Genomic DNA, 27,327 nt, shown 5'->3' with positions numbered 1-27,327 from the left:
GTGAATTTCCCCTTGGGATTAATAAAGTATCTGTCTGTCTGTCTGTCTGTCTGTCTGTCTGTCTGTCTGTCTGTCTACTGTATCTATCATATAGCACCTGTCATTATCTATCTATCTATCTATCTATCTATCTATCTATCTATCTATCTATCTATCTATCTATCTATCTATCATATAGCACCTGTCATTATCTATCTATCTATCTAGGGTGAAGCTGGGAGTTTAGTCCTGGGTGTAGCTGTGAACTGCCTTTCCCAAGGTTTCTTCCATTTTTTCCCTACAAGGGTTTTTTTTGGGAATTTTTTCTTGTCTTCTTAGAGAGATGTCAAGGCTGGGGGGCTGTCAAGGGGCAGGGCCTGTTAAAGCCATTGCGGCACTTCTTGTGTGATTTTGGGCTATACAAAAATAAATTGTATTGTATTGTAATTGTATGTCCTTAAAGGTTGGTAAGTGTACGAATAGAGAAATGGGAGTCGCAACAGTAATGTGACATGTAACTGTAGTTGAGAGGGAAAGAATCTGTGCTTTTGATTAAAGGGGATTTAATGTTTTAAGGAAAGGTGTCCCACAATAAGACTGGCTCTATAACTTACAAATAATAATATAATGTTGTGACCATATACTGGTCTTGGGGAGGTTGATATAGCTTATGAAATCAAACATATCAACACATGCAGAAAGAGTAACAAAAACTTTAGTTCTAATTCTTACATATATTTAAATGTAAATACTGTATATACTCGTGTTTAAGATCTCCCGCTGATAAGTCGGACTTGATTTTACAGTATAATTTCTTGTATTTTATAATGTCGATTGTATAAGTCGAATTCGGAAAACTCCCACTATTGGTCCAAGAGATTACGATATGCTAACGCCCACCTGAGAGAGTAACCATTGAGAGCACACGGCCTTTTTTTTTTTTCTATTTATTGTGCCTACGAGACCACACGGTAATACCCAAACTATTGTGACGTTTGCACTGTTTTGTGTTTTTTTTTTGTATCCCACACCCCCATACACCTTTATCGTAAGAGCATCCCTTATCAATGATGGAGCATTTGATCAGTAGAAAATATGAAGTTGCTTTTAAATTAAAAGTCATTGAAGTGGTGAAAGAAATTGGTAACTGTGCTGCTGCAACAAAATTCGATGTGTCTGAGAAACTGGTATGAGGCTGGAGGAGGCAAGAAGATAATTATCGTATTTTTGAATGGGCGTATAAGTCAGGGTCTGATTTTATGATCGATTTTTCAGGTTTCAAGACTTGACTTATATGTGAGTAGATACGGTAATTACATAATTATTAAATTTTATGGAAGAAGATGATCCGCTGTGGCAACCCCTAACAGGAGCAGCCGAAAGTAGAAGATAATTATTAAATCTAAATAGACAGTTGTTTTTTAATTCTTAGAAACTTCTTTCATTCTTTTTTAAAATTTCTTAGCAGATCTTTTTTTTCTTTTATACTAGGGGGCTTTGCCCCCTGCTCACTGTGCTCGCCAACCCCCTGGCCAGCACTACGCACTAGCCTCATTGCAGTTCTGCCGCTCACGTATGGAGATATAGATGTACAATTTAAATGGATTTTAATTTTCATGTGAAGTGTTATATTTGTATCCACACGACGTAGAACTCCCTGTGATTGCATTTTTTTTCGAATGTTTGGCTCTGTGATTTGTTAATTGTCTTTGCAAAAGCTGTTCTTAATGGCTGCGGTGGGTTGGCACCCTGCCCAGGATTGTTTCCTGCCTTGTGCCCTGTGTTGGCTGGGATTGGCTCCAGCAGACCCCCGTGACCCTGTGTTCGGATTCAGCAGGTTGGAAAATGGATGGATGGATGGATGTTCTTAATGGGAAACTTAACATTTTAATACGAATGGCATATCAAGATCTCCTTTGTTGTCTAATGTTATCCCCTGAAGATGTACTACATTACCTTTCTTGGATACATCCTTCTTCTTACAGTAATTTTCTTTGTGATATTGTGACTTGGTGTTTTCATCTTCCACATGGTCACCACCAACTGTTTCGGCATAGTTTATTGATACGCATTTAACCAATTTGCTGTGTATCCGATAGACATTTTTGGTGTAAATTCGTTTGTCTTCCTCGTTTCTCAGTGCTAGGATTGGCTGTGTACTCATTTTTACTGTTGATAACCCTTCAAGATGAAATTCTTCAATAAGACTTGGACATAATACATCTTCTTTAACTGGGAACTTAAAATGAGGAAAACGTAAAAATGTATAAGAGCTGAGAGCGCAGGAAGTGTGTCTGACAAAAGCATTCACAAGACTGACAGGTGGGAGGACCGCGGGCGTGTTTGAAAATGGTTGCTAGGAGGGCGAGAATTTTTAAAGTATCGTGGCAATATTCTCGTCTCACGGGACTTGAAATAATCTTTTCCAAAAAGTCTCATCTCATCTCCTAAAAAGTCTCGTCGCTTCGAAAGATTTTTTTCTATAATAGAGAGATATGGAGAGTAACATGGATAACTTTTCCAAAAACTCGTTTTCACTTTGTCGTTCTGGGTTATTGAGTGTAGACTGATGGGTGAAAATGACAAATGTATCCATTTAAAATGAAATCTGTGACACAATGAATTGTGAAGACGGCGAAGGGGTCCGAATGCTTTCTGAATCCACCATATGTGTTTACTCCTCAGGTTTAAAACATAACACTGACAAATATTTATTATTTTAAACGAGTTATGCCGCTCTTCTGTAATTTTCTACCGCTTTTCCTGTATTGTGATCCAGGAATAAAATATATTTGTGTGTTTGTGTTTGTAGGGTGAACCAGGAATCACAGGTGCAACCGGAGTACCAGGAATTCCAGTAAGTCCGTGTTATGCAGTAATCTGCACAAACCCCCCTGCAAGTGAAGGGGAATTGCATGAGGGTGACATTTTTGAACTTCGGTGGTTGGGTCTACTCAAGTCCCCATGGCTTCATTAATCTGTCATTGATATTGAAATGGGTGGCTATAATGGTCTGGCTTGGCATACTTGTCACCACTGGCATCATCGATAACACGACCAGGCAAATGAGAGGATACACAGTCAAAAGTAAGGTGCTAGTACTTTCATTACACAAAAGTGTTTAAAAAGTGCAGTGCAACAATCCCCAGTAATGACTCCATAAAGACAGTCACTTCTGCGGAGGGTAAAATCAATCCTTAAATAGTCCTTAAAATGCAGTTAAAATCCCAGGCAGAATCTGTCCTTTCCAAAATCATCATGAGCTGTGGGGCTTCCTTCTTAAAACTGATGTCCACCAACAAGCACTGTCAGCCATTAATCCTGTCTCGGCCCCTCGCCACCAGTCCTTCGGTGTCTACAGGGCATCACTCCAAGTTTAACTTCACCATCTCCCTTATTATGCTCCCCGGTCTCCTCAGCGGGACCATCTCTGACCACACCATGAAGTTCCTTCACAATTCTTTCCATACTTTACTTTCAGATCCTTTCTCTTTCAACTATGGCTCATCACTCCTTACTTTCCTTTTCGTTTTTGTTTCTCTTTCACCCCTTTGCTTCCTGCTTGGGTCCCCCTTTCATCCTTCTTTGGGTGCAGCATCTTAATTACAACCCGTGGAGAATCAATAAGGTAACTGAAAGTCAATACACACTCATGTGCTAGTATGACCAGCCCCAGTCACCCCATTAACTATGTGGGGTCATACAGAGCCCGAGCCACACTGTTTGTATTTTAACACTCCTGCCGCCAAGGACCCCTCTCATCACAGTGGCATGGTGATACTTTAACTCCAAGATGGGCTGAATGTGGATTGGCGTAGCTCCTGGATCACCGTTATAAAGGTTGTCATCCATGCTTTCTCTGCTCTTCCTTTTCTGTGGTGACGCTCTGCGTCACCGCCAAAAGCTGACCAAAGCACCGTACCGTCCCTACATTGATGGATTGAAGGCCAGAGGTCTACATGACCATCATTGTCTAATTCTTCCATGTGAAGTCTGAAAACCATGAGGACTGATTGAGATCATTGAAGGCCTTGGAACCCCTGCAGATTTTGTTTTTTCCTTCCTGCTGGCCATCAGGCCTTACTTTATTCTTTGTTAATTAGTATTGCCTTATTTTATTTTTAAATTTTTCAACTTTCTTTTTTCTTCACCTTGTAAAGCACTTTGCGCTCCATCATTTGTATGAAAACATGTTCTAGAAATAAATGTTGTTGTCTTCTTACAGGGAATGCTACTCTTTTCTTATTTGGATATTTGTGTCCTTTAAACAGGGCTTAACAGGAACACCAGGGACGCAAGGATTGCCAGGGGAACCCGTAAGTTTAAGTTTCAATATGACTTTTTATTATTTATTGCCTCACAAATGTGACTAAAGGTCCTGCTTATTATTCTGAAGGGTGAAAGAGGACCGGTGGGTGAAACTGGATTTCCAGGACCAGAAGGACCTCCTGGCCCTACGGTAAGTTTCACATTTCACTAAAACTAAACTGCTAAGCTGTCCACTCATCTCATCCAGATTCTTCAACTCCATATTGTCTCCAGCAGGGGGCGCTCACCCCGAGATTGTGTTCTTCATAGAAATGTGAATTTTTTGGAGATTTGTATTAAATGCAGGACATACCTGAGCCTGTGTATATATACCCCTTTAGTAACCCATGGCGGAAATAATCAGATGAGAGAAATATGATACAAAATGAGATTACATTTATTTAACGAGCTTTACTAGGGTCTTGTACCGTGTTGGCCATTATGGATGTAATGAGACGTCAAGCAATATGACCCCTTTTATTGGCTAACTAAAAAGATTACAATATGCAGGCTTTCGAGGAAACTCGGGCCCCTTCTTCAAGCAAGATGTAATACAGAGACTGGAGTTCCCTGTGTTTATAAAGACACCAGGACAGATACAACATTGGAAAACCTTTACATGAGACATCTTAAATGAAAAAAATTAATGGAGCTCTCCAGGCTAAGAGAGGAGAACAATGGATGGTCAAGATCTTTAGATAAGATAACAGTCCAACAAAGTCTTTTGAAGTTTCTGATGAGTTTTTCCATACAATGTGGATCTGTGGTCAGGCTGTCAGTCTGAGAGATGCAAACAATCCTCATATCTGGTCATAAAACTCTCTCATAAAACTGTCTCTGTTTACACCATGTTGTAAAGCAGGGGTCCCCAGCTCCACTGCTGGAGGGCCGCAGTGGCTGCAGGTTTTCATTCTCACCCTTTTCTTAATGAGTGACCTGTTTTTGTTGCTAATTCACTTCTTTTGAACTAATTTTAATTGACTTGCTCTTGAAGACTCAGACGCCTTCATTGTTTCTATATTCCTTAATTAGCAGCCAAACAATTAATGAGATGCAAAATGAGCCAAAACAACTGGTGTCCATCACACAATATCTGAAAATAAAGAAAGGTGAAGGTCTCAGGAATGCTGATCTACTCTTAGAAAAGAGAAAATCCACAATTTTGGAAATGTCTGCTATTGCACAATGAGAGCAGCAACAAGCCATGGAATTAAAGAACGGGTTGAATTAACGACAAGAATCAGCACCTCATTGAGCAGCTGGTTGGAGTGAAAATGGTTGGAGTTTGAGGCCCTGACTTAGGTGGTCTTCTGTTGGCTCCCTCACTTCACATTTCATTTCTGTTTGGGTGCCATTTAGGGAAAGAAATGAAGCGATTCAGAGGAAGGATGAAGAAATTCAGGGAAATATTTCTTAAAAACCAAGTCAATTAAAATTAATTCAAAAGAAGTTAATTAGCAGCTGTGGTGAGCAGCTGGGGGCAGTACCCAGCTGGGACGCCCGGAAGGACTGAAGGAGGGATTACACCTCCTCCGGACCACGAGGGGGTTACCGCCCTGGTGGCTATGGGGACCACAGGAAAGGAGCATGGAAGCTCAACCCTATAGGGGCCCATGGTCACCGCCAGGGGGCGCCCAAATGCCTGGAGAGCCCTGGTCCTCAGCTCTTCCGCCACACCCGGAAGTGCTTGGGGGATGAAGACCAGGGACACTCGGAGTGCTTCCGGGTGCACAGCCGGCACTTCCGCCACACCAGGGAGTGCCAGCAGAAGTTCATCAGGAGGCACCTGGAGCACGTCCGGGTGGATATAAAAGAGGCCGCCTCCCTCCATTAGATGGCTGGAGTCGGGTGGAAGTGGACATAGCTCGGAGGAGAGGATTGGAGGCGGTCAGGAAGAGAGGCATCAAGGAAAGAGTCCTGGACTGAGGGTGTTGTGGTGCAGGAGCACTGGGTGTGTGTGATATTTGTACATAGTCTTGTAAATATGAATAAATGTGTGTTGGTGCTTGAACCATCAGTGCCTGCCTGTCTGTGTCTGGGCTGCTTACCACACAGCAAAAACAGATCACTAATTAAGAAAAGGGTTAGAATGAAAACCTGCAGCCACTGCGGCCCTCCAGGACTGGAGTTGGGCACCCCTGTTGTAAAGTGTTAAATGTTAGCATGCTTGCTGTGTTCTGAAGTTGCCCATAATTCTCATAGTGTCCATGGCTGCTGAAGTGATCTCCTACAGGGACATCTCTGTCACCAAGCTTAATGTGGAAGCCGTGTAAATGAATTGTTTGGCAGAGTGTTTGTCCAGTTTCTCCCATATAGAGGGCAGTGGCAGGACATTTCATACAGAGAATAAGGAGGACCACGTTAGATGATGTGCTGGAGAATGAGCCTTTGATGCGATGTTCTAGTCAGCAGTGTGGTATAACTCTGGTGACTCTTCCTATGAAGTCAGTAGACGGATTGGGAGAGCATGGGGGGGTCATGAGGTCAATGGAAAGGGGTGTGTGGTGCTCCTGATATCTCTGTAAAAGGACGAAGGTCCAAGTCTTGAGTCCTTGTGCTCCTTGTTTGTGAGACATGGACGCTATTCAGTGACCTGAAATGAAAACTGGACTCCTTCATGTGTCTCTTCGGAGAATCCTTGGGTACCGCTGGTTTGACTTTGTGTTGCTCATGGAGTCCCGAATGAGGCACATGACCTGCATTGTAAGGGAGTGTCAGTTACGGCACTACGGCCATGTGGTGTGATTACCCGAGGGTGATGCTGCTCATTGTTGAGGACCCAAGTTGCTGGACCAGGCCAGAGGGAGGCCATGTAACACCTGGCTCCAGCAGATAGTTTGTCTTTTCTGGAGGGTGGGAGTGACCACATGTCTGCCTTTGGGGGGGGTTCAATAAGGATCCCAAGCTGTTTCATTGTGTGGTGGGTGCATCAACACGCTGTACCAGTGCCTGCTCCCCAACCTGACCTGACCTGGAGTCAGCAATGTCACTGCTGCCACCACTGACCACTACATTATAATTTACAGAGGCAGACTTTGAAAAGTCCATTCTTAGATGGAGGTGCTGGGCTCCATGTTTTCTGTCCAAAGGTTGTGTTTTGCTTTGAAGTGATTTTTCCTGGAATGCGTGTTTGGTAGTAACATGATGATATAGGAGCAATCATGGGGCATCTGATGGGACAAATCCTGTCTGTTTTGAGAAGAATTGATATGACTACGGATTAAATGTAAAGTACCAGTGTATAACTAGAAAGACACCATATGCCAAAATGTGTGTGGTGCAAAGGCCAAATAAAGTGAACAACGACTGAAAAAGGGGACAGATGAACCTTCTAGAAGGATAAGTCGGAACACCTGAGACTGTCCTGGGAAATACAAGCCACCTGGTTACTCTACATGTAGACTTATCAAGACCATACCTGAGAAAAATGTGCCAGGACCACCCTTATCCTGCACTAACATGCAAGGTGCACTCTAACAGGATATGGGAACTCAGGATCAAAGGTTTTGTAGGAACCTAACCCAAGCATTCAAACATTTTAAAGAGACCAAGACATTAAACTAAGCCAATTCCTTTTAATGGAATGATAAAATGCACAGCTGTTCCCAGTGGGCACCAAAGAGACGTGTACTCGAGAGGGACCCCCTCTGTGCACCAATCCACTCAACCGCTTCTCTTACTCCGACATCCAAGGACAATGGAAATCTGAATTGCCGTGGACTGCCACCTCGAGCCATCTCAGTTCACAGGAGTGCACCACGCCACACAGCCACATGCACTAAACACCCCTTTTTAATGTCATTTGGTAATGTTAAATAGTTTTTTACTGCACAGTGGTGTTACTCGAATCATTTTTGCTTTTTTGGAACTGAATGAGCTTCTTCTTTCACAAACGTCCTTCTCTAAAAGTGAATCTTGAGGGGGCTGGGCGGTCTCATGGTCTGGTACCCCTGCTGATTTTATTTTTTCTCTCCAGCTGTCTGTAGTTTTTATTTGTTTTTTCTGTCCTTCCTGGCCATCGGACCTTACTCTTATTCTATGTTAATTAATTTCTTATTTTAATTCTTACTTTGTCTTTTATTTTTCTCTTTCTTCATCATGTAAAGCAGTTTGAGCTACATTATTTGTATGAAAATGTGCTATATAAATAAATGTTGTTGTTTAATAAGTCCTTTTCTCTAATGTCTGGGTTTTCTCTCTTTTAGGGAAGACCTGGAAAAGATGGGATCCCAGGATACGAGGTAAGATCAAAATAATGAAAAGCACCAAGAGCTTAACTGTTTGTTGGTGTACATCTTTGAATGGAGTCGCACTTCTGCATGAGGGGGTTGGACAGACAAATAACTCGTACCCTTGTGTGAAAAGCAGGAGAAAATGTAAGAACGTAAGAAATACTCAGGAGCCAAATGGAATCCTCAATTAATAGCCAAGGACAGCTAGAAACGAAATGATAGATAGATAGATATATAGGCACTATATACTAGATAGATAGATAGATAGATAGATAGATAGATAGATAGATAGATAGATAGATAGATAGATAGATAGATAGATAGATAGATAGATAGATAGATAGATAGATAGATAGATAGATAGATAGATAGATAGATAGGCACTATATACTAGATAGATAGATAGATAGATAGATAGATAGATAGATAGATAGATAGATAGATAGATAGATAGATAGATAGATAGATAGATAGGCACTATATACTAGATAGATAGATAGATAGATAGATAGATAGATAGATAGATAGATAGATAGATAGATAGATAGATAGGCACTATATACTAGATAGATAGATAGATAGATAGATAGATAGATAGATAGATAGATAGATAGATAGATAGATAGATAGATAGATAGATAGATAGATAGGCACTATATACTAGATAGATAGATAGATAGATAGATAGATAGATAGATAGATAGATAGATAGATAGATAGATAGATAGATAGATAGATAGATAGATAGATAGATAGGCACTATATACTAGATAGATAGATAGATAGATAGATAGATAGATAGATAGATAGATAGATAGATAGATAGATAGATAGATAGATAGATAGATAGATAGGCACTATATACTAGATAGATAGGCACTATATACTAGATAGATAGATAGATAGATAGATAGATAGATAGATAGATAGATAGATAGATAGATAGATAGATAGATAGATAGATAGATAGATAGATAGATAGATAGATAGATAGATAGATAGGCACTATATACTAGATAGATAGATAGATAGATAGATAGATAGATAGATAGATAGATAGATAGATAGATAGATAGATAGATAGATAGATAGGCACTATATACTAGATAGATAGATAGATAGATAGATAGATAGATAGATAGATAGATAGATAGATAGATAGATAGATAGATAGATAGATAGGCACTATATACTAGATAGATAGATAGATAGATAGATAGATAGATAGATAGATAGATAGATAGATAGATAGATAGATAGATAGATAGATAGGCACTATATACTAGATAGATAGATAGATAGATAGATAGATAGATAGATAGATAGATAGATAGATAGATAGATAGATAGATAGATAGATAGATAGATAGATAGATAGGCACTATATACTAGATAGATAGATAGATAGATAGATAGATAGATAGATAGATAGATAGATAGATAGATAGATAGATAGATAGATAGATAGATAGATAGATAGGCACTATATACTAGATAGATAGATAGATAGATAGATAGATAGATAGATAGATAGATAGATAGATAGATAGATAGATAGATAGATAGATAGATAGGCACTATATACTAGATAGATAGATAGATAGATAGATAGATAGATAGATAGATAGATAGATAGATAGATAGATAGAAAAGGCACTATATACTATAGATAGTTTGATAAATAGAAAAGGCACTATATACTAGAAAGTTTGATAGATAGAAAAGGCACTATATACTAGGGCAGCACAGTGGCACAGTGGTAGCTCTGCTACCTCACAGTAAGGAGACCTGGGTTTGCTTCCCGGGTCCTCCCTGCATGGAGTTTGCATGTTCTCCCCGTTTCTGCGTGGGTTTCCTCCGGGTGCTCCCCGGGTGTTCCTCCCATAGTCCAAAGACATATAAGTTGGGTGCATTGGCTGTCCTAAATTGTCCCTAGTATGTGGGTGGGTGTGTGTGTGTGCCCTGCAGTGGGCTGGCACCCTGCCCAGGGTTTGTTCCTGCCTTGCGCTCTGTGCTGGCTGGGATTGGCCCCAGCTGACCCCCGTGACCCTGTGTTAGGATATAATGGATATATACGTTAGGATATATATGATTGACTATATACTAGATAGATAGATAGATAGATAGATAGATAGATAGATAGATATAGAAATCTCTATATAACTGATAGATAGATAGATAGATAATAATAATTCTTTTCATTTATATAGCGCTTTTCTCACTACTCAAAGCGCCCAGCAATTGCAGGTTAAGGGCCTTGCTCAAGGGCCCAACAGAGCAGAGTCCCTATTGGCATTTACAGGATTCAAACCGGCAACCTTCTGATTGCCAGTGCAGATCCCTAGCATCAAAGCCACTACTCTAGATAGATAGATAGATAGATAGATAGATAGATAGATAGATAGATAGATAGATAGATAGATAGATAGATAGATAGATAGATATGAAAGACACTAAATAATAGATTGATAGACAGATACTTTGTTTGCCCCAAAGGGAAATTTTGCATCTTAGATCACTGTCAGGGCAGCATGGTGGCACAGTGGTCGTGCTACTGCCTTGCAGTAAGGAGACCAGGGTTCATGTTCCGGCTGCTTCCTACATGTAGTTTGCATGCTCTCCTTATGTCCGTGTGGGTTTCCTCCTCATAGTGCAAAGGTATGCAGGTTAAGCGGACTGCAGAAGGTCAATTGCCCCTGATATATATGTATGTGTGTGTGTGTTTGCCCTGTAATGGGTTGGCACAGCCCCCCAGGTGGTGTTCCTGTCTTGCGCCCTATGATTGCTTTGATAGGCTGCAGCTACCTCAGAACTCTGCCCTGGATAAGTGGTTGGAAAGATGGTAGGATGGCTCACTATCAAACACCTCCAATTATTATTTAGTATATATGGTGGTCCCTAGCAGTGATGGAACAGGGTGGTCCTGCATCTTGGGGTTCCACACCCAAAACACAGGGAACATAGTGACATTTAAAAAAAAGGTACATACGTATTATTAAACAAAGCAAAAACAATTCTGCAATAAATATATCTTGTAAATATTAACTGGACATAAGACAGATAAAAGATGTTTAAGTATAAGCCCTTGGATGGGTCCTGGATAAAGCATAACAGCTGGACTTTCGTCCCCAGGACTGGGCCACTTTTCAGTAACCCTAAGCATGTCATCTTAGCAGTCAGTGTGACAGGTACAAAGCATACACTCACTGGACGAGTTATTAAGACCACCTGCTTCTATCGATGCAATGATCTAATCAGCCAATCATGTGGCAGCAGCACAATGCAGATACAGGTCAGGAGCTTCAGTTCACGATCGCATCAAACACCTGAATGGGGATAAAATGGGCCCTCAGAGATTTCGACTGGCTGCTCTGAGAACTGCCAATCTCCTGGGATATTCACACACAACACGACAGTCTCTGGAGTTTACCGAGAATGATTCTGCAGATGGAATCACCTTGTGGATGGGAGAAGACGGAGGAGAATGGCCAGACTTGTTTGAGCTGACAGAAAGGCCACAGTAATTCAAATAACCACTCTTTACGTCTGTGGAGAGCAGAAAACATCTCAGGATGCACAACGCTTCAAACCTATAAGCAGATGGGCAATGACAGCAAAAGACCACGTCAGGTTCCACTCCTGTCAGCACGGACCACAAAAACCAGACAGTTGAATTCTGGAAAAACGCATGAATCTCGAGGCACACAGATAGTAGGATCAGAATTTGGTGCCAACAAAATGAATCCATGCAACCAACCTGCCTTGTGTCAACAGTCCAGGCTGCTAGTGGTGGTGTAATAATAATAATAATAATTCATTACATTTATATAGCGCTTTTCTCAGTACTCAAAGCGCTATCCACACAGGGAGGAACCGGGAAGCGAACCCACAATCTTCCACAGTCTCCTGGCATGGGGAATGCCATCTTGGCACACATTTGCCCTGTTAATACCAATCACTCATTGCTTGAATACCACAGCAAATCTGGGTATTGTTGCTGACCATGTGCATCCCTTCATGGCCATAAGCGACCCATCATCTAATGGCTACTTCCAGCATGGTAATGCACCATGTCACAAAGGGCAAGTCATCTCAAACTGGTTTCATGAACCCGACGATTAATTCAGTGTTCCTCATTGTCCTTCCCAATTACCGGATCTCAATCCAGAAGAACTCCTTTGAGGTGTGGTAGAACTGCCCTTGACAAACCTGCAGACATTGCGTGATGTAGTCAGGTCAGCACGGACCAGGAGCTCAAAGGAATTTTTCCATGCCATGAAGAACTGATGTTGTTTTGAGAGCTAAAGGAGACCCCAGCCAGTATGAGTTTAGTGGTCCTGCTAATTTGCTCATTGAGTGTATGTAAGCCCTGCCTTGCACTATAGCCGTATACTGGTGAGGTGCTATAGGGCAGCGTCCACTATAATAAGATACTTTATAAAATAAAGGTTTCTGCATATTGCGTCTTTGAGAAAAATAAATGTAATAGCCTGTTCTGTCAGCTGCTGAGTTTTCCGACGTGCTGCCGGCCATTTCTTCCGTGTGTCTGTGCTGATGCGGGTGAAGCCTTTGCCGTCGTTGTCAGGGCGGCTCATCCAGCCGCAGTACCACAGCGCCATCTAGCAGGCCCAGCTTTGTAATTGCCTGCAGATGCACAGAAAAGAAAAAGAAATCCTGTCATAAGGAGTTAAGTTAAAATAAATAAATGACAGCTACAGGAGCAGCTGAACTACACAGAGACATCTAAAAGGTAACAAAAGAAAAAAAAATAAAATCTGATGTGTGTTTTTTTTGCTGTTGGTACGTGTGGAATTGGAATAAAGCAGTAGACCGCAATGCAAATGGGAGTTTGAGACCTTAAAATCATCTGCTCTGTCTTCCTAGAACGTTTCACCTACACCAGTCACCTCTGTTGTCGGGGGGCGGCTATGAAGGAGTGGGCGAGGGGCCGAAAACAAATCAGTTGAATATTAAAATGAAGTCGTGGAGGGAGATTTTTTTTTTTTTTTTGATATATCATTTTCCTCCCCTATCAGGCACTCGCGTTGCGGGGGTGGCAGTATGTCTTCCCTGAAGGAGCAATGATGGACACGCTGCTCGGCTGATTGCATTAGCCTTTCGCGACCACATCATTTCAATGGCACAATTAAAATTACAAGCTTCTGGCGACGCGAGCCTGCCGATTTCATCCTTGTTCCTGAGACGAGCGCTTGAAAGATTTGGGAAGAGTAAGGTGTCTGGCCACAGGGGGCAATTAACTGGTGGAGTGACGTTCTGCCCAAGTGACAGACCCTGCCGCGGGGCCTTTTTTTTTCCTGCTTGGCTGTCTACAGTCCACCCACATGGTGTTGATCTAAAGCTTTGGGGTGCCAGCCGGTACTGGCAAGGTGGAGGCAAGTCGTATTAAGCAGTGCATTCGATTCTAACTTTCGATGTGTTCTTTACTTTCTTGTTTTCCTTTGCAGGGTGCTACAGGTAGACCGGGAGAGAGGGGCTCAAAAGGGGAGCGTGTAAGTTATATTTACTTATTCTAAATTATAGTGTTTTTGGTAAGAGGGGTGGCTATAGGACCTGGTAATGGATAAAGACAGGCCAGCGTGGACTCCAGGTGAGGACACGCATAATGGCATCGGAAGGCTTACTTGTTTCACGCTTATATTTCCAAAGCCTCTGTGACCCTCATCGACTGTGGGAGTCTTTTCAGAGGTGATTTCCTCACCTCACACGCATGCGCAAGTGCACATGGGGCTCAGTGGATGTCCACGCGGGCGGCACGGTGGCGCAGTGGGTAGCGCTGCTGCCTCTCAGTTAGGATACCCGGGTCCTCCCTGCGTGGAGTTTGCATGTTCTCCCCATGTCTGCGTGGGTTTCCTCCCACAGTCCAAAGACATGCAGGTCAGGTACATTGGGGATCCTAAAACTGTCCCTAGTGTGTGTGCCCTGCCTGGGGTTTGTTCCTGCCTTGCGCCCTGTGCTGGCTGGGATTGCGCAGTGGTAGTGCAGTAAGGAGACTGTGGGTTCGCATCCTGGGTCCTACCTGTGTGGAGAGTGCTTTGAGTAGTGAGAAAGCGCTATATAAATGTAAAGAATTATTATTATTGGCTCCAGCAGACCCCCGGGACCCTGAGTTAGGATATAGCGGGTTGGATGATGGATGGATGGATGGATGGATGGATGGATGGATGGATGGATGGATGGATGGATGGATGGTCCATGCTCAGCACTTCCATTGGCCTCATTTGAGTAACTGGGATTTTAGTGCAAGTACAGTGAGGAACATAAGTATTTGAACACCCTGTGATTTTGCAAGTTCTCCCACTTAGAAATCATGGAGGGGTCTGAAATTCACATTGTAGGTGCAGTCCCACTGTGAGAGACAGAATGTAAAAGAAAATTCAGGAAATCCCATTGTATGATTTGTACTGAATTTCTTTGTATTGCACTGCTGCACATACTGTAAGTATTTGAACACCTGAGAAAATCAGTGTTAATATTTGGTACAGAAGCCTTTGTTTGCAATTACAGAGGTCAAACATTCACCGTAGTTCTTGACCAGGTTTGCACACACTGCAACAGGGATTTTGGCCCACTCCTCCACACAGATCTCCTCTAGATCTGTCAGGTTCCGGGGCTGGCGCTGAGCAACACGGAGTTTCAGCTCCCTCCAAAGACTTTCGATTGGATGTAGGTCTGGAGACTGGCTAGGCCACTCCAGAACCTTGATATGCTTCTTAAGGAGCCACTCCTTGGTTATCCTGGCTGTGTGCTTCGGGTCATTGTCATGTTGGAAGACCCAGCCACGACCCATCTTCAGTGCTCTGACTGAGGGAAGGAGGTTGTTGCTCCTCAAAATCTCACAATACATGGCCCCATTCATCCTCTCCTTTAATACAGTGCAGTCGTCCTGTCCCCTTCGCAGAAAAGCACCCCCAAAGCATGATGTTTCCACCTCCATGCTTCACAGTAGAGATGGTGTTCTTGGGATGCAACTCCTCCTCCTTTTTCCTCCAAACACGGCGAGTGAAGTTCAGACCAAAAAGTTCTACAGTAATCCCTCCTCCATCACGGGGGTTGCGTTCCAGAACCCCCCGCGAAAGGTGAAAATCCACGAAGTAGAAACCATATGTTCATATGGTTATTTTTATATATTTTAAGCCCTTATAAACTCTCCCACACTATTATAAACATTTCCCGCACAATTATACAGCATAAACCCTTTGTATTCTCTTAGATATTAGGTAAGATTCGTTGAAATTATGTATGTAAACACAGTTTATATACAGTAAAACCTAAATATTATTTTAAAGATATCGAGCGTCTCCGATATCACATATGTTACAGCCATTACGACAGACAGGCCACCATCAATAAATATGTACAATGCAAGAAAAATTGTATACAGTAAAATGTGTGTACAGTGACACTAAACTATGTACATGTAATAAGTACTGTACGTAGATAATTAATTATGGTTACTCACCAACAATGACACGATGACGCGTCCGATAACGATGAGTTTAATTTTACTGCACAACAAAGGAGAGCGTTACAGCTCTTCTAAACGAACCTCTTCAGGCGACTGTGTAGCACAGCCATTGTTGTTCTTCTTCCAGCACTCTTCAATCCAAATCCCTAAAGCAGATTCCATCCAGTCTACTGCCTTATCACGTCCACTTGCAACTCGTTTTGCACCCTGGTTAAAGGACACTGCGGCCGTAGATCTTATATGCTTTTCCTCCTTTTTAAATAAAAAGAATCGTGGACTCGTTCTGTAATGGTGTCCTGCAGCGGTGTAGCTGTTCCCTTTCTTCAACATATCCAAAACTTTTACCTTTTCTGCAATCATTTGCATCTTCTGTTGGCGCTTGGACACGGCCCCTGAAGCAGTAGCAGTAGCACGTTAATGCTGAATGAGTGAGATGAGACTTCCTGGTTAATGCAGCACTCCGTCGCTGAGCCAATCAGCAGCACACAGAAACTTTAACTGTGTGCTCTGATTGGGTAGCTTCTCAGCCATCCGCCAATAGCGTCCCTTATATGAAATCAACTGGGCAGACCAACTGAGGAAGCATGTACCAGAAGTAAAAAGACCCATTGTCCACAGAAACCCGCGAAGCAGCGGAAAATCCGCGTTATATATTTAGATATGCTTACATATAAAATCCGTGATAGAGTGAAGCCGCGAAAGTCGAAGCACGATATAGCAAGGGATTACTGTATTTTGGTCTCATCTGACCACGTGACATTTTCCCATGCCTCCTCTGGATCATCCAGATGGTCATTGGCAAACTTCAGACGGGCCTGGACATGTGATGACTTGAGTAGGGGAACCTTCCGTGCAATGCGTGATTTGAAACCATGGCGGCGTAGTGTTCTACCGACAGTGACCTTTGAAACTGTGGTCCCAGCTCTCTTCATGTCATTGACCAGCTCCTCCCGTGTAGTTCTGGGCTGATTCCTCACCTTTCTTATCATCTGTGATACCCCACGAGGTGAGATCTTGCATGGAGCCCCAGTCCGAGGGAGACTGACAGTCGTCTTTAGCCTCTTCCATTTTCTGACAATTGCTCCAACAGTTGATCTATTTTCACCAAGCTGCTTGGCAATTGCCCCGTAGCCCTTTCCAGCCTTGTGGAGGTCCACAATTTTGTCTCTGGTGTCTTTTGACAGCTCTGTGGTCTTGCCCATGGTAGTAGTTGGAGTCTGACTGACTGTGGGGTGGACAGGTGTCTTTAAAGAGCTCAGACGGGTGCTACTAATTAAGATTACTAAGTGGAGTAGAGGTGGACTTCTTAAAGGCAGAGTAACAGGTCTTTGAGAGCCAGAATTCTTGCTGATTGCCAGGTGTTCAAATACTTATGTGCAGCAGTGCAATACAAATAAATTCTGTACAAATCATACAATGGGATTTCCTGAATTTTTTTTTTACATTCTGTCTCTCACAGTGGGACTGCACCTACAATGTGAATTTCAGACCCCTCCATGATTTCTAAGTGGGAGAACTTGCAAAATCGCAGGTTGTTCAAATACTTATGTTCCTCACTGTAGGTGATTAAAGCAGCGCTGATAAAATGGCTGCTTCTGGTCTCATACTCATGCCCACCTCTAGAAGAGAATAACTGTTCTTGTAATGTTTAAAAAGAAGACCTTTCCAAAGGGAGCGTATTTAACAAAGAAGCTTTATTCTTTTCTGTTCTGAAACACATTGACGTGCGGTGAGGTTATAAATATATGAACCCCAAAGAGTAGCTTATTGACTATTCAACTGGCAGCCTGCACATTGACTGCTGGTTATGTTTCGTATCTCATCAGCATTTCTTTACACACATACAGCAGGTAAGGTTCATATCTGGCTAAGAAAGAACGTTACATTTATAGAGGCGAGAGCGCCTTTGCTCCTCACCCTCCATGCCATTGCAATTCCACAATTCATACTCCTTCAACTGCGGTGGGCTGGCGCCCTGCCCGGGGTTTGTTTCCTGCCTTGCACCCTGTGCTGGCTGGGATTGGCTCCAGCAGACCCCCGTGACCCTGTAGTTAGCATATGTCGGGTTGGATAATGGATGGATGGATAGAAATATTTAGTTTTTGAAAGCTTTTAATTCGGATGCTTTAATCAGTTTTAATACAGACCGTTCAACAAGAGGATAACAAGAAAAACAAAAGAATATTTTGCTTACTGTAAGGTCAAAGTTTAGTTTTTAAATATTGCATTGTTTATTTTCTTAGTCTGATCCTATTTGTTTATAAAATTGAAAACCGTTTATGGTCTTACCTTTATTTGTAAATGAAGTCCATGCGCCTGTCCTTCTCCACGAAAATCTCTCTTTCTTGTAAAAATCCTCCTTATTTTCCTTTAGTTTTAAAAATCTTAATCTTCCATTTTGGCAGTCATTTAGAATAGAAAATAAAAATAAACGGCCCACTGCACTGCACTTGACTTTCTGATGTCGCTAACTTATTGGCACCTCTGTGTAGAAGAACAGCAGCGATGAGCACCTGTTGGGCTCACATGCGCCCCCTTCAGGGCGGCACAGTACTGTGTGCCTCACCGTGTGCCTTTTCACTGTGGTTTTATGTCTGATCAGCAGGACTAAATATGTCACACACCTTCATTAAAGATATTAGCCAGACTGTGGAAAGTCAGGTGGTATAATAAACGTGTCTGCAAACATTATATTGGTGACATACAGAGAGACCGCAACATGCACACGCCAATTGCCTGCATCAGCCCAGAGTATATATGTTGTGTCCGGGGTTTCGGTTCACAGCTGAGTGTGAAGCGGCTGGGATGAGAATCAGCACCTCCAAATCTGAGACCATGGTCCTCAGCCAGAAAAGGGTGGAGTGCCCTCTCAGGGTTGGGAGTGAGATCCTGCCCCAAGTGGAGGAGTTCAAGTATCTCGGGGTCTTGTTCACGAGTGAAGAAAGAATGGAGCGTGAGATCGACGGGCAGATCAGTGCGGTGTCCGCAGTGATGCAGGCTCTGCATCGGTCTGTCATGGCGAAAAAGGAGCTGAGCCGTAAGGCAAAGCTCTCAATTTACCAGTATATCTACGTTCCTATCCTCACCTATGGTCATGAGCTGTGGGTAGTGACCGAAAGAATGAGATTGCGAATACAAGCGGCTGAAATTAGTTTCCTCCGCAGGGTGTTTGGGCTTTCCCTTAAAGATAGGGTGAGAAGCTCAGTCATCCAGGAGGAGCTCAGAGTAGAGCCGCTGCTCCTCCGCATCGAGAGGAGTCAGATGAGGTGGCTCGGGCATCTGATCAGGATGCCTCCTGGACGCCTCCCTGGTGAGGTGTTCTGGGCACATCTAACCGGGAGGAGGCCCCGGGGAAGACCCAGGACACGCTGGAGGGACTATGTCTCTCAGCTGGCCTGGGAACGCCTCAGGATTCCCCCGGAAGAGCTAGAAGAATTGGCCAGGGAGAGGGATGTCTGGACATTTCTGCTCAAGCTGCTGCCCCCGCAACCCGATCTCACATAAACAGAAGAGGATGGATGGATGGTTGGGGTTTGGGGTGCTGTAAATGTTTTTCCCTTGTTTCCCACCTTATACAGCACAGTACAATAAACACCATTACAAGTTGTCTTCTTCTCTCTCTTCTGTCTCTTGTCCACCTCCACTCCTCCTCCCGTAAGCTTGTCATTCACCTCCCGACTTTGGCTTCCTGAATGGAGTGAGGTGGACCCTTTTATAGAGCACCCGGATGTGCTCCAGATGCTCCACAATCTCCTTCCACCTGCACTTCTGGGTGTGGCGGCAGCCCTGCAGAGGAGGACTCGGCCATTCTCCAGCCATCCCCTTTTGGTGGCCACGGACCTCAGCAGGGTTGAGCTTCTGTGCTCTAAAACCATGGCACTGTAGCAAGCCAGGGGGGGCTGCCCACTGCTGTCCCAGGGGAGGTATTGCCCCATGAAAACTCCTTCCCCCAGTCATTCCATTACTCAGGAATCCAGGCTGTCTGTTACTATAGATAAATATATATAGATATATAGAGATACAGATAGATAGATGGATATATATATATATATACACAGTGGAACCTCGGGTCACGACCGTAATTCGTTCCAAAACTCTGGTCGCAACCCGATTTGGTCGTGACCCGAAGTAATTTCCCCCATAGGATTGTATGTAGATACAGTTAATCCGTTCCGGACCGTATGAGCTGTATGTAAATATATATACGCTCGCTCGCGCTCTCTCTCTCTCACTCGCTGCACAGGGAGAGACTGAACACGTGCAGAAATCATCGGCACGTACGAACCAGAAGGGAAACTGGCTTGTTCGTCACCCGAGTGTGCGGTCGTGAACAGATGCAAAAGTTTGGCAAACTTTTTGGTCGTAACCCGATTTGTACGTGGTCCGAGACATTCGTGACCTGAGGTTCTACTCTGTGTGTGTGTGTGTGTGTGTGTGTGTGTGTGTGTGTGTGTGTGTGTGTGTGTGTGTGTATATATATATATATATATATATATATATATATACAGTGGTGTGAAAAACTATTTGCCCCCTTCCTGATTTCTTATTCTTTTGCATGTTTGTCACACAAAATGTTTCTGATCATCAAACACATTTAACCATTAGTCAAATATAACACAAGTAAACACAAAATGCAGTTTTTAAATGATGGTTTTTATTATTTAGGGAGAAAAAAAATCCAAACCTACATGGCCCTGTGTGAAAAAGTAATTGCCCCCTTGTTAAAAAATAACCTAACTGTGGTGTATCACACCTGAGTTCAATTTCCGTAGCCACCCCCAGGCCTGATTACTGCCACACCTGTTTCAATCAAGAAATCACTTAAATAGGAGCTGCCTGACACAGAGAAGTAGACCAAAAGCACCTCAAAAGCTAGACATCATGCCAAGATCCAAAGAAATTCAGGAACAAATGAGAACAGAAGTAATTGAGATCTATCAGTCTGGTAAAGGTTATAAAGCCATTTCTAAAGCTTTGGGACTCCAGCGAACCACAGTGAGAGCCATTATCCACAAATGGCAAAAACATGGAACAGTGGTGAACCTTCCCAGGAGTGGCCGGCCGACCAAAATTACCCCAAGAGCACAGAGACGATTCATCCGAGAGGTCACAAAAGACCCCAGGACAACGTCTAAAGAACTGCAGGCCTCACTTGCCTCAATTAAGGTCAGTGTTCACGACTCCACCATAAGAAAGAGACTGGGCAAAAACGGCCTGCATTGCAGATTTCCAAGACGCAAACCATTGTTAAGCAAAAAGAACATTAGGGCTCGTCTCAATTTTGCTAAGAAACATCTCAATGATTGCCAAGACTTTTGGGAAAATACCTTGTGGACTGATGAGACAAAAGTTGAACTTTTTGGAAGGCAAATGTCCCGTTACATCTGGCGTAAAAGGAACACAGCATTTCAGAAAAAGAACATCATACCAACAGTAAAATATGGTGGTGGTAGTGTGATGGTCTGGGGTTGTTTTGCTGCTTCAGGACCTGGAAGGCTTGCTGTGATAGATGGAACCATGAATTCTACTGTCTACCAAAAATCCTGAAGGAGAATGTCCGGCCATCTGTTCGTCAACTCAAGCTGAAGCGATCTTGGGTGCTGCAACAGGACAATGACCCAAAACACACCAGCAAAAATCCACCTCTGAATGGCTGAAGAAAAACAAAATGAAGACTTTGGAGTGGCCTAGTCAAAGTCCTGACCTGAATCCAATTGAGATGCTATGGCATGACCTTAAAAAGGCGGTTCATGCTAGAAAACCCTCAAATAAAGCTGAATTACAACAATTTTGCAAAGATGAGTGGGCCAAAATTCCTCCAGAGCGTTGTAAAAGACTCATTGCAAGTTATCGCAAACGCTTGATTGCAGTTATTGCTGCTAAGGGTGGCCCAACCAGTTATTAGGTTCAGGGGGCAATTACTTTTTCACACAGGGCCATGTAGGTTTGGATTTTTTTTTCTCTCTAAATAATAAAAACCACCATTTACAAACTGCATTTTGTGTTTACTTGTGTTATATTTGACTAATGGTTAAATGTGTTTGATGATCAGAAACATTTTGTGTGACAAACATGCAAAAGAATAAGGAATCAGGAAGGGGGCAAATAGTTTTTCACACCACTGTATATTGTGATGGTCGGTCGGCTACAGACTCCGGTCGCCACCCCCAGGCCACCAGGAGGAGCCCTCCAGACAGCATGATCGTGCCCCGAGTTCCAGCAGGGCCTCATGGACTTTGTAGTTTGTATACACAACCCTGCTGGATACCTTGGGGACCACCGGGAGTCGCTGTAGGGGGGCTAGTGGGCTCTTATGTGCCCTATAACCCGGGAGTGCGTCATCATCACGTGACAGGAAGGAACGACGTGCTCCCAGGCTGAAGAAAAGGACTGTTTACCCTGACCTGGAGGGAATAAGGACTTGTGGGTTTGGCCGGGAACCACTTCCGGGTCAGGGGATATAAAAGGACTGTGGGAAAGCCCAGACACTGAGCTGAGCTGGGAGGTAGGGTGGCGAAGTGTCTGGGTGAGGAGGATTGGTATTTGAGAAAGAGTTTATTGTGTTTATATGAGTGTGGAGTGAAGGGTGCTTTGTGCACATCATTGTGACAAAAATAAAGAGACTTGGACTTTTATCCAGTGTCTGGAGTGGTACCTGAGGGTGTTAGAGGTGGCTCCACGCCTCTACTGCTACAATATATATATATATATATATATATATATATATATATATATATATATATATTGGGTCGTGACTCCGACTATGAATGCAATTTATATATATATATTGTGGAGACCAGCCTCACACAGACAGGCAGACACCAATGGTCCAAAACACCACCACACGTTTATTTACAATATTTACAATAAATAATGTCCCGCACACAATCCAGTGCCCCTGCACCACACGCCCTCAGTCCAGGCCTCTCAAATCCTGTCCTCTCTTCACCGCCTCCACTCCTCTCTTCCAAGCTTCGTCCTCTTCCACCCGACTCCAGCTGACCACTAGAAGGAGGAGGAGGAGGCCCCTTTTATGTCCACCCAGATGTGCTCCAGGTGCCCTCTGATGAGCTTCCTGCGGCACTTCCTGGTGTGGCGTAAGTGCCGCATGAGTACCCGGAAGCACTCTGCTGACGACCAGGGCTTCACTGTCTTCCAGGTGCCCCCTGGTGGTGACCACGGGCCCCTATAGCGTTGAGCTTCCAAGCTCAGTTCCCGTGGCTGCCCTCTCATGGTCCTGGGGAGGCATAGTTCCTCTCCCGGTCCATCTCAGCTGGGCACAGCCGCCTGCCACAATATATATAGATATATATATAGAGATAGATAGATATAGATGTCTTAATACAATTCTGCTCGATTTTTTAGTGTCTGTAATCCTTGCTAAATGAAAAAATCAAAATGGCGGGGCAGTGATCCAAAACAAAGTACAAAATGGCGGGACAGTGTTGTCCTGAAAATAACAGTAAATGTATATCAACATTTTGAAAAAAAAAACTATTAAATGAACAAAATTTAAATAGATGGAAAATCATGGGGGGCTCAGACTAATATTCACAATTCAAGTGGTGTCCCCAGGTAAACCTCCAGGATGTTGCAGACTTCGAGGGTCTGTCCAGGGCGCATGTTGGTTACCTCTAATCCTTGTACTTGGTGAGCTACGCACTCTTATTTGCAGGCTTGCATTGGTTTTAGTTAACGGCATGTAATGAAAATTTACTGCAAGATGTCTGCAGCAGACGTCATGGAGCATCAAATATTCATTACATTCGTAGATGGAGCATCAGGATGGCAGGCTGAGTCCTTTCAACTTGTAATCTACTAACTGGGACAGCAGTCAGGCCAGCAGGGGGTTTCTGTTTAACCAGGCAGGAAAAATCTCAAGCCAAGTTGTACCTAAAGCTGATAGAACTCCGAGGTGTCTTACGCTTTCTTTGCCGTTGTCAGCCACCCTTGAGAGTTTCTTTTACATACCCTTGAACTTGGTTAGCATGTCTGTTCTTTTACTGGATAAGCCACTGGGAAATATCTGCTCGTTTCTAAGAATGGCAATGTGTTGAGTTAGCGGAGTGCTCCATCATCAGGCACCTTATTCACCGAGTATAATTGACTTTGATGTGGGGAGAAATTGGGTCTAGGCCAGTAAATCTGATCAAACGACAGTGTGTCCTAATTCCACAGTAATCGGCCTGGGACAGACTTCAGGGCTTCTCAGAAGTGGGTGACGCCAACTAACACACTGAAGTTCAGCCTGTTTTCATAATTCAATCTAGGGGGATCCTGGGATTCCTGGAGAAAGAGGTCTTCAAGGAGAAAGGGGCAGACATGGAGAGAAAGGGGACCATGGGCCTGAGGGACCATTAGGCCCCCCTGGAGACAGAGGAAATCCAGGACCACCTGGGCCATTTGGTTCTCCTGGTCCTCCAGGCCCTCAGGTGAGTTCCTAGCTTTTTTCAATTGCTTTTATCTGCACCTCCTCACATCCACATGGTGTCCTTATGCTAGTACTCCTTTATTCTGAAAAAAAGTGAAATAAAATTGACCATAATATTAACATTTATGTACCTCACTACTTAAAAAGTGGGGTGGTAATAAATTCTCAAAGTCTGAAAGAATGTCACCTGCCTAATACACCCCTTACACCGCTTCCTGGCCCACCAACAGTGAGGACTTTCAACCAACAAATCATTCAGCTGAAGTATGACAAGAAACGAGGGGGGCTTCCTCATACCAACATTTCTTGAGCTTCTGTAAAACCTGAATGTCCCCTTAGGACAAACAAAGTGCTCTCCATCTATCTGTCTATTATATAGTGCCTTTCACATCTATCTATCTATCTATCTATCTATCTATCTATCTATCTATTATATAGTGCCTTTCATATATATCTATATATTTATCATATAGTGCCTTTCATATCTATCTATCTATCTATCTATCTATCTATCTATCTATCTGTTATATAGTGCCTTTCATATCTATCTGTCTGTTATATACTGCCTTTCATATCTATCTTTGTATTTGTCTATCTATCTATTATATAGTGCCTTTAATCTATCTATCTATCTATCTATCTATCTATCTATCTATCTATCTATCTATCTATCTATCTATCTGTTATATAGTGCCTTTCATATCTATCAATCTATCTGTTATATAGTGACTTTCATATCTATCTATTATATAGTGCCTTTCATATATATCTGTATATTTATCATATAGTGCCTTTCATATCTATCTATCTATCTATCTATCTATCTATCTATCTGTTATATAGTGCCTTTCACTCAATCTATCTATCTTATATAGTGCCTTTCATATCTATCTATCAATCTGTTATATAGTGCCTTTCATATCTATCTATCTGTCTGTTATATACTGCCTTTCATATCTATCTTTCTATTTGTCTATCTATCTATTATATAGTGCCTTTAATTATCTATCTATCTATCTATCTATCTATCTATCTATCTGTTATATAGTGCCTTTCATATCTATCTATCTGTCTGTTATATACTGCCTTTCATATCTATCTTTCTATTTGTCTATCTATCTATTATATAGTGCTTTTCATATCTATCTATCTATCTGTTATATAGTGACTTTCATATCTATCTATGTATTGTATAGTGCCTTTCATATATATCTGTATATTTATCATATAGTGCCTTTCATATCTATCTATCTATCTATCTATCTATCTATCTATCTATGTATCCATTGTATAGTGCCTTTCATATCTATCTATCTACAGTATATCTCGTACACCCATATCTGAGTATACGAGAAGTCGAGGGGAGACCATTCCCGATTTTTAAAATATGGCTCTTGTTTCTCTTTAACCCTGAAGGCTGACACCATATCATTTGAGGAAATCAAGAGATTCATTCGAGAAGAAGTGCTGCGTGTTTTTACCGGTAAGGCCTGACACTTTTTTTTGCTAGCCTGCATTTTCCATATGTGTGTTAAATTAATTAAAAAGGGTCACCTTAGTTCAGCTCTCCTACAATGAGGAACTTCCAGGTCAAATTAAAAATATGGATTACGGGGAATCGAATTAGACTTGAATAAGGTATAAAGTCCATTCACATGACTGCACCTGTAGACGTGGCTGAGATGTTTAAGTGTTGTTCGACCAAACGCTTAATCAAAATGGCATGACTGTTGGTGCCAGATGGCATGATTGTTGGGGTCTCCCCTATGCGTCTGAAGCAGCTGCCCGTTGTGATTGTCACACATTGCACTCTCTAAACTCTACAGAGAAGAACGAGATGAACAAAGATCTCCACTGAGTAGAAGCTCAGTGGGCCAAAACATCTTGTCAGTGAGGTGAGAGGTCAGACGAGAAAGGCCACATTCATTCAAACCAGCAGAAAGGTTAACACTTAAAAGGTGTCTCTTTCTAGTGGGGTGCCAAAGGGGCATTTCTGAACACACAGTGCCATGGACGTTGAAGAAGGTGGGCCCAAGCAGCAGAAGACCACACCAGGTTCCACTGATAATAAGAAAGTGAGGATGTGATCAAAAAGCTGGATGAGTGAAATTTCAGTCTCATTTTCTTGCTATGACATGCAGTAAGTTGGGTAAGCATTTGGTGTGAACATCATAAATGCTTGGATGTTTTCTGGACATGCATCCGTCCTCTTAATGCCACTGTAGGCACACAAAATGTGCCAGAGGATAGTTCTGAGAATGAAAAAAGAACCAGGCGATGGTCAAAAAAGACAGAGACGTAGTCGGGCAACGCAAAGCGTGAGATCCAAAACTGGAAATGGCCACACAGACGTCGGGGCACAAACAAAGTCATAGGGGATGCCACCAAGATTGGGTTTCCTTATTCTCAGGGGGTGTGTGTTTGTGCACACTGTAGATAGATAGATACTTTATTAATCCCAAAGGGAAATTCACATACTCCAGCAGCAGCATACTGATAAAGAAAATATTAAATTAAAGAGTGATAACAATGCAGGTATACAGACAGACAATAACTTTATATAATGTTAACGTTTACCCTCCGGTGGAATTGAAGAGTCGCATAGTGTGATGAATGAACGATCTCCTCAATCTGTCAGTGGAGCAGGACGGTGACAGCAGTCTGTCGCTGAAGCTGCTCGTCTGTCTGGAGATGATCCTGTTCAGTGGATGCAGTGGATTCTCCATGATTGACAGGAGTCTGCTCAGCGCCCGTCACTCTGCCACAGATGTCAAACTGTCCAGCTCCGTGCCTACAATAGAGCCTGCCTTCCTCACCAGTTTGACCAGGCGTGAGGCGTCCTTCTTCTTTATGCTGCTTCCCCAGCACACCACCGCGTGGAAGAGGGCGCT

At 42.9% G+C, this 27,327-nt stretch overlaps 1 protein-coding gene across 1 annotated transcript in view; it reads left to right on the top strand.

Moving 5' to 3' along the window:
• The window catches only part of LOC114665758 (collagen alpha-1(XIX) chain-like), a 150,162-nt gene that overhangs the window by 100,614 nt on the left and 22,221 nt on the right, over positions 1-27,327 (top strand). The window contains exons 25-31 of the mRNA XM_051919254.1: positions 2,792-2,836; positions 4,251-4,295; positions 4,376-4,438; positions 8,493-8,528; positions 13,985-14,029; positions 24,276-24,437; positions 25,853-25,919. Of these exons, the coding sequence (XP_051775214.1) occupies positions 2,792-2,836; positions 4,251-4,295; positions 4,376-4,438; positions 8,493-8,528; positions 13,985-14,029; positions 24,276-24,437; positions 25,853-25,919 (463 nt within the window). The remainder of the gene's footprint in view (positions 1-2,791; positions 2,837-4,250; positions 4,296-4,375; positions 4,439-8,492; positions 8,529-13,984; positions 14,030-24,275; positions 24,438-25,852; positions 25,920-27,327) is intronic.

This window comes from Erpetoichthys calabaricus, chromosome 15, assembly GCF_900747795.2.
Source record: "Erpetoichthys calabaricus chromosome 15, fErpCal1.3, whole genome shotgun sequence".
NCBI classification, from domain to species: Eukaryota; Metazoa; Chordata; class Cladistia; order Polypteriformes; family Polypteridae; genus Erpetoichthys; species Erpetoichthys calabaricus.
The sequence above is the reverse complement of the archived record's forward strand: the minus strand, read 5'-3'. Positions and strand labels throughout refer to the sequence as shown.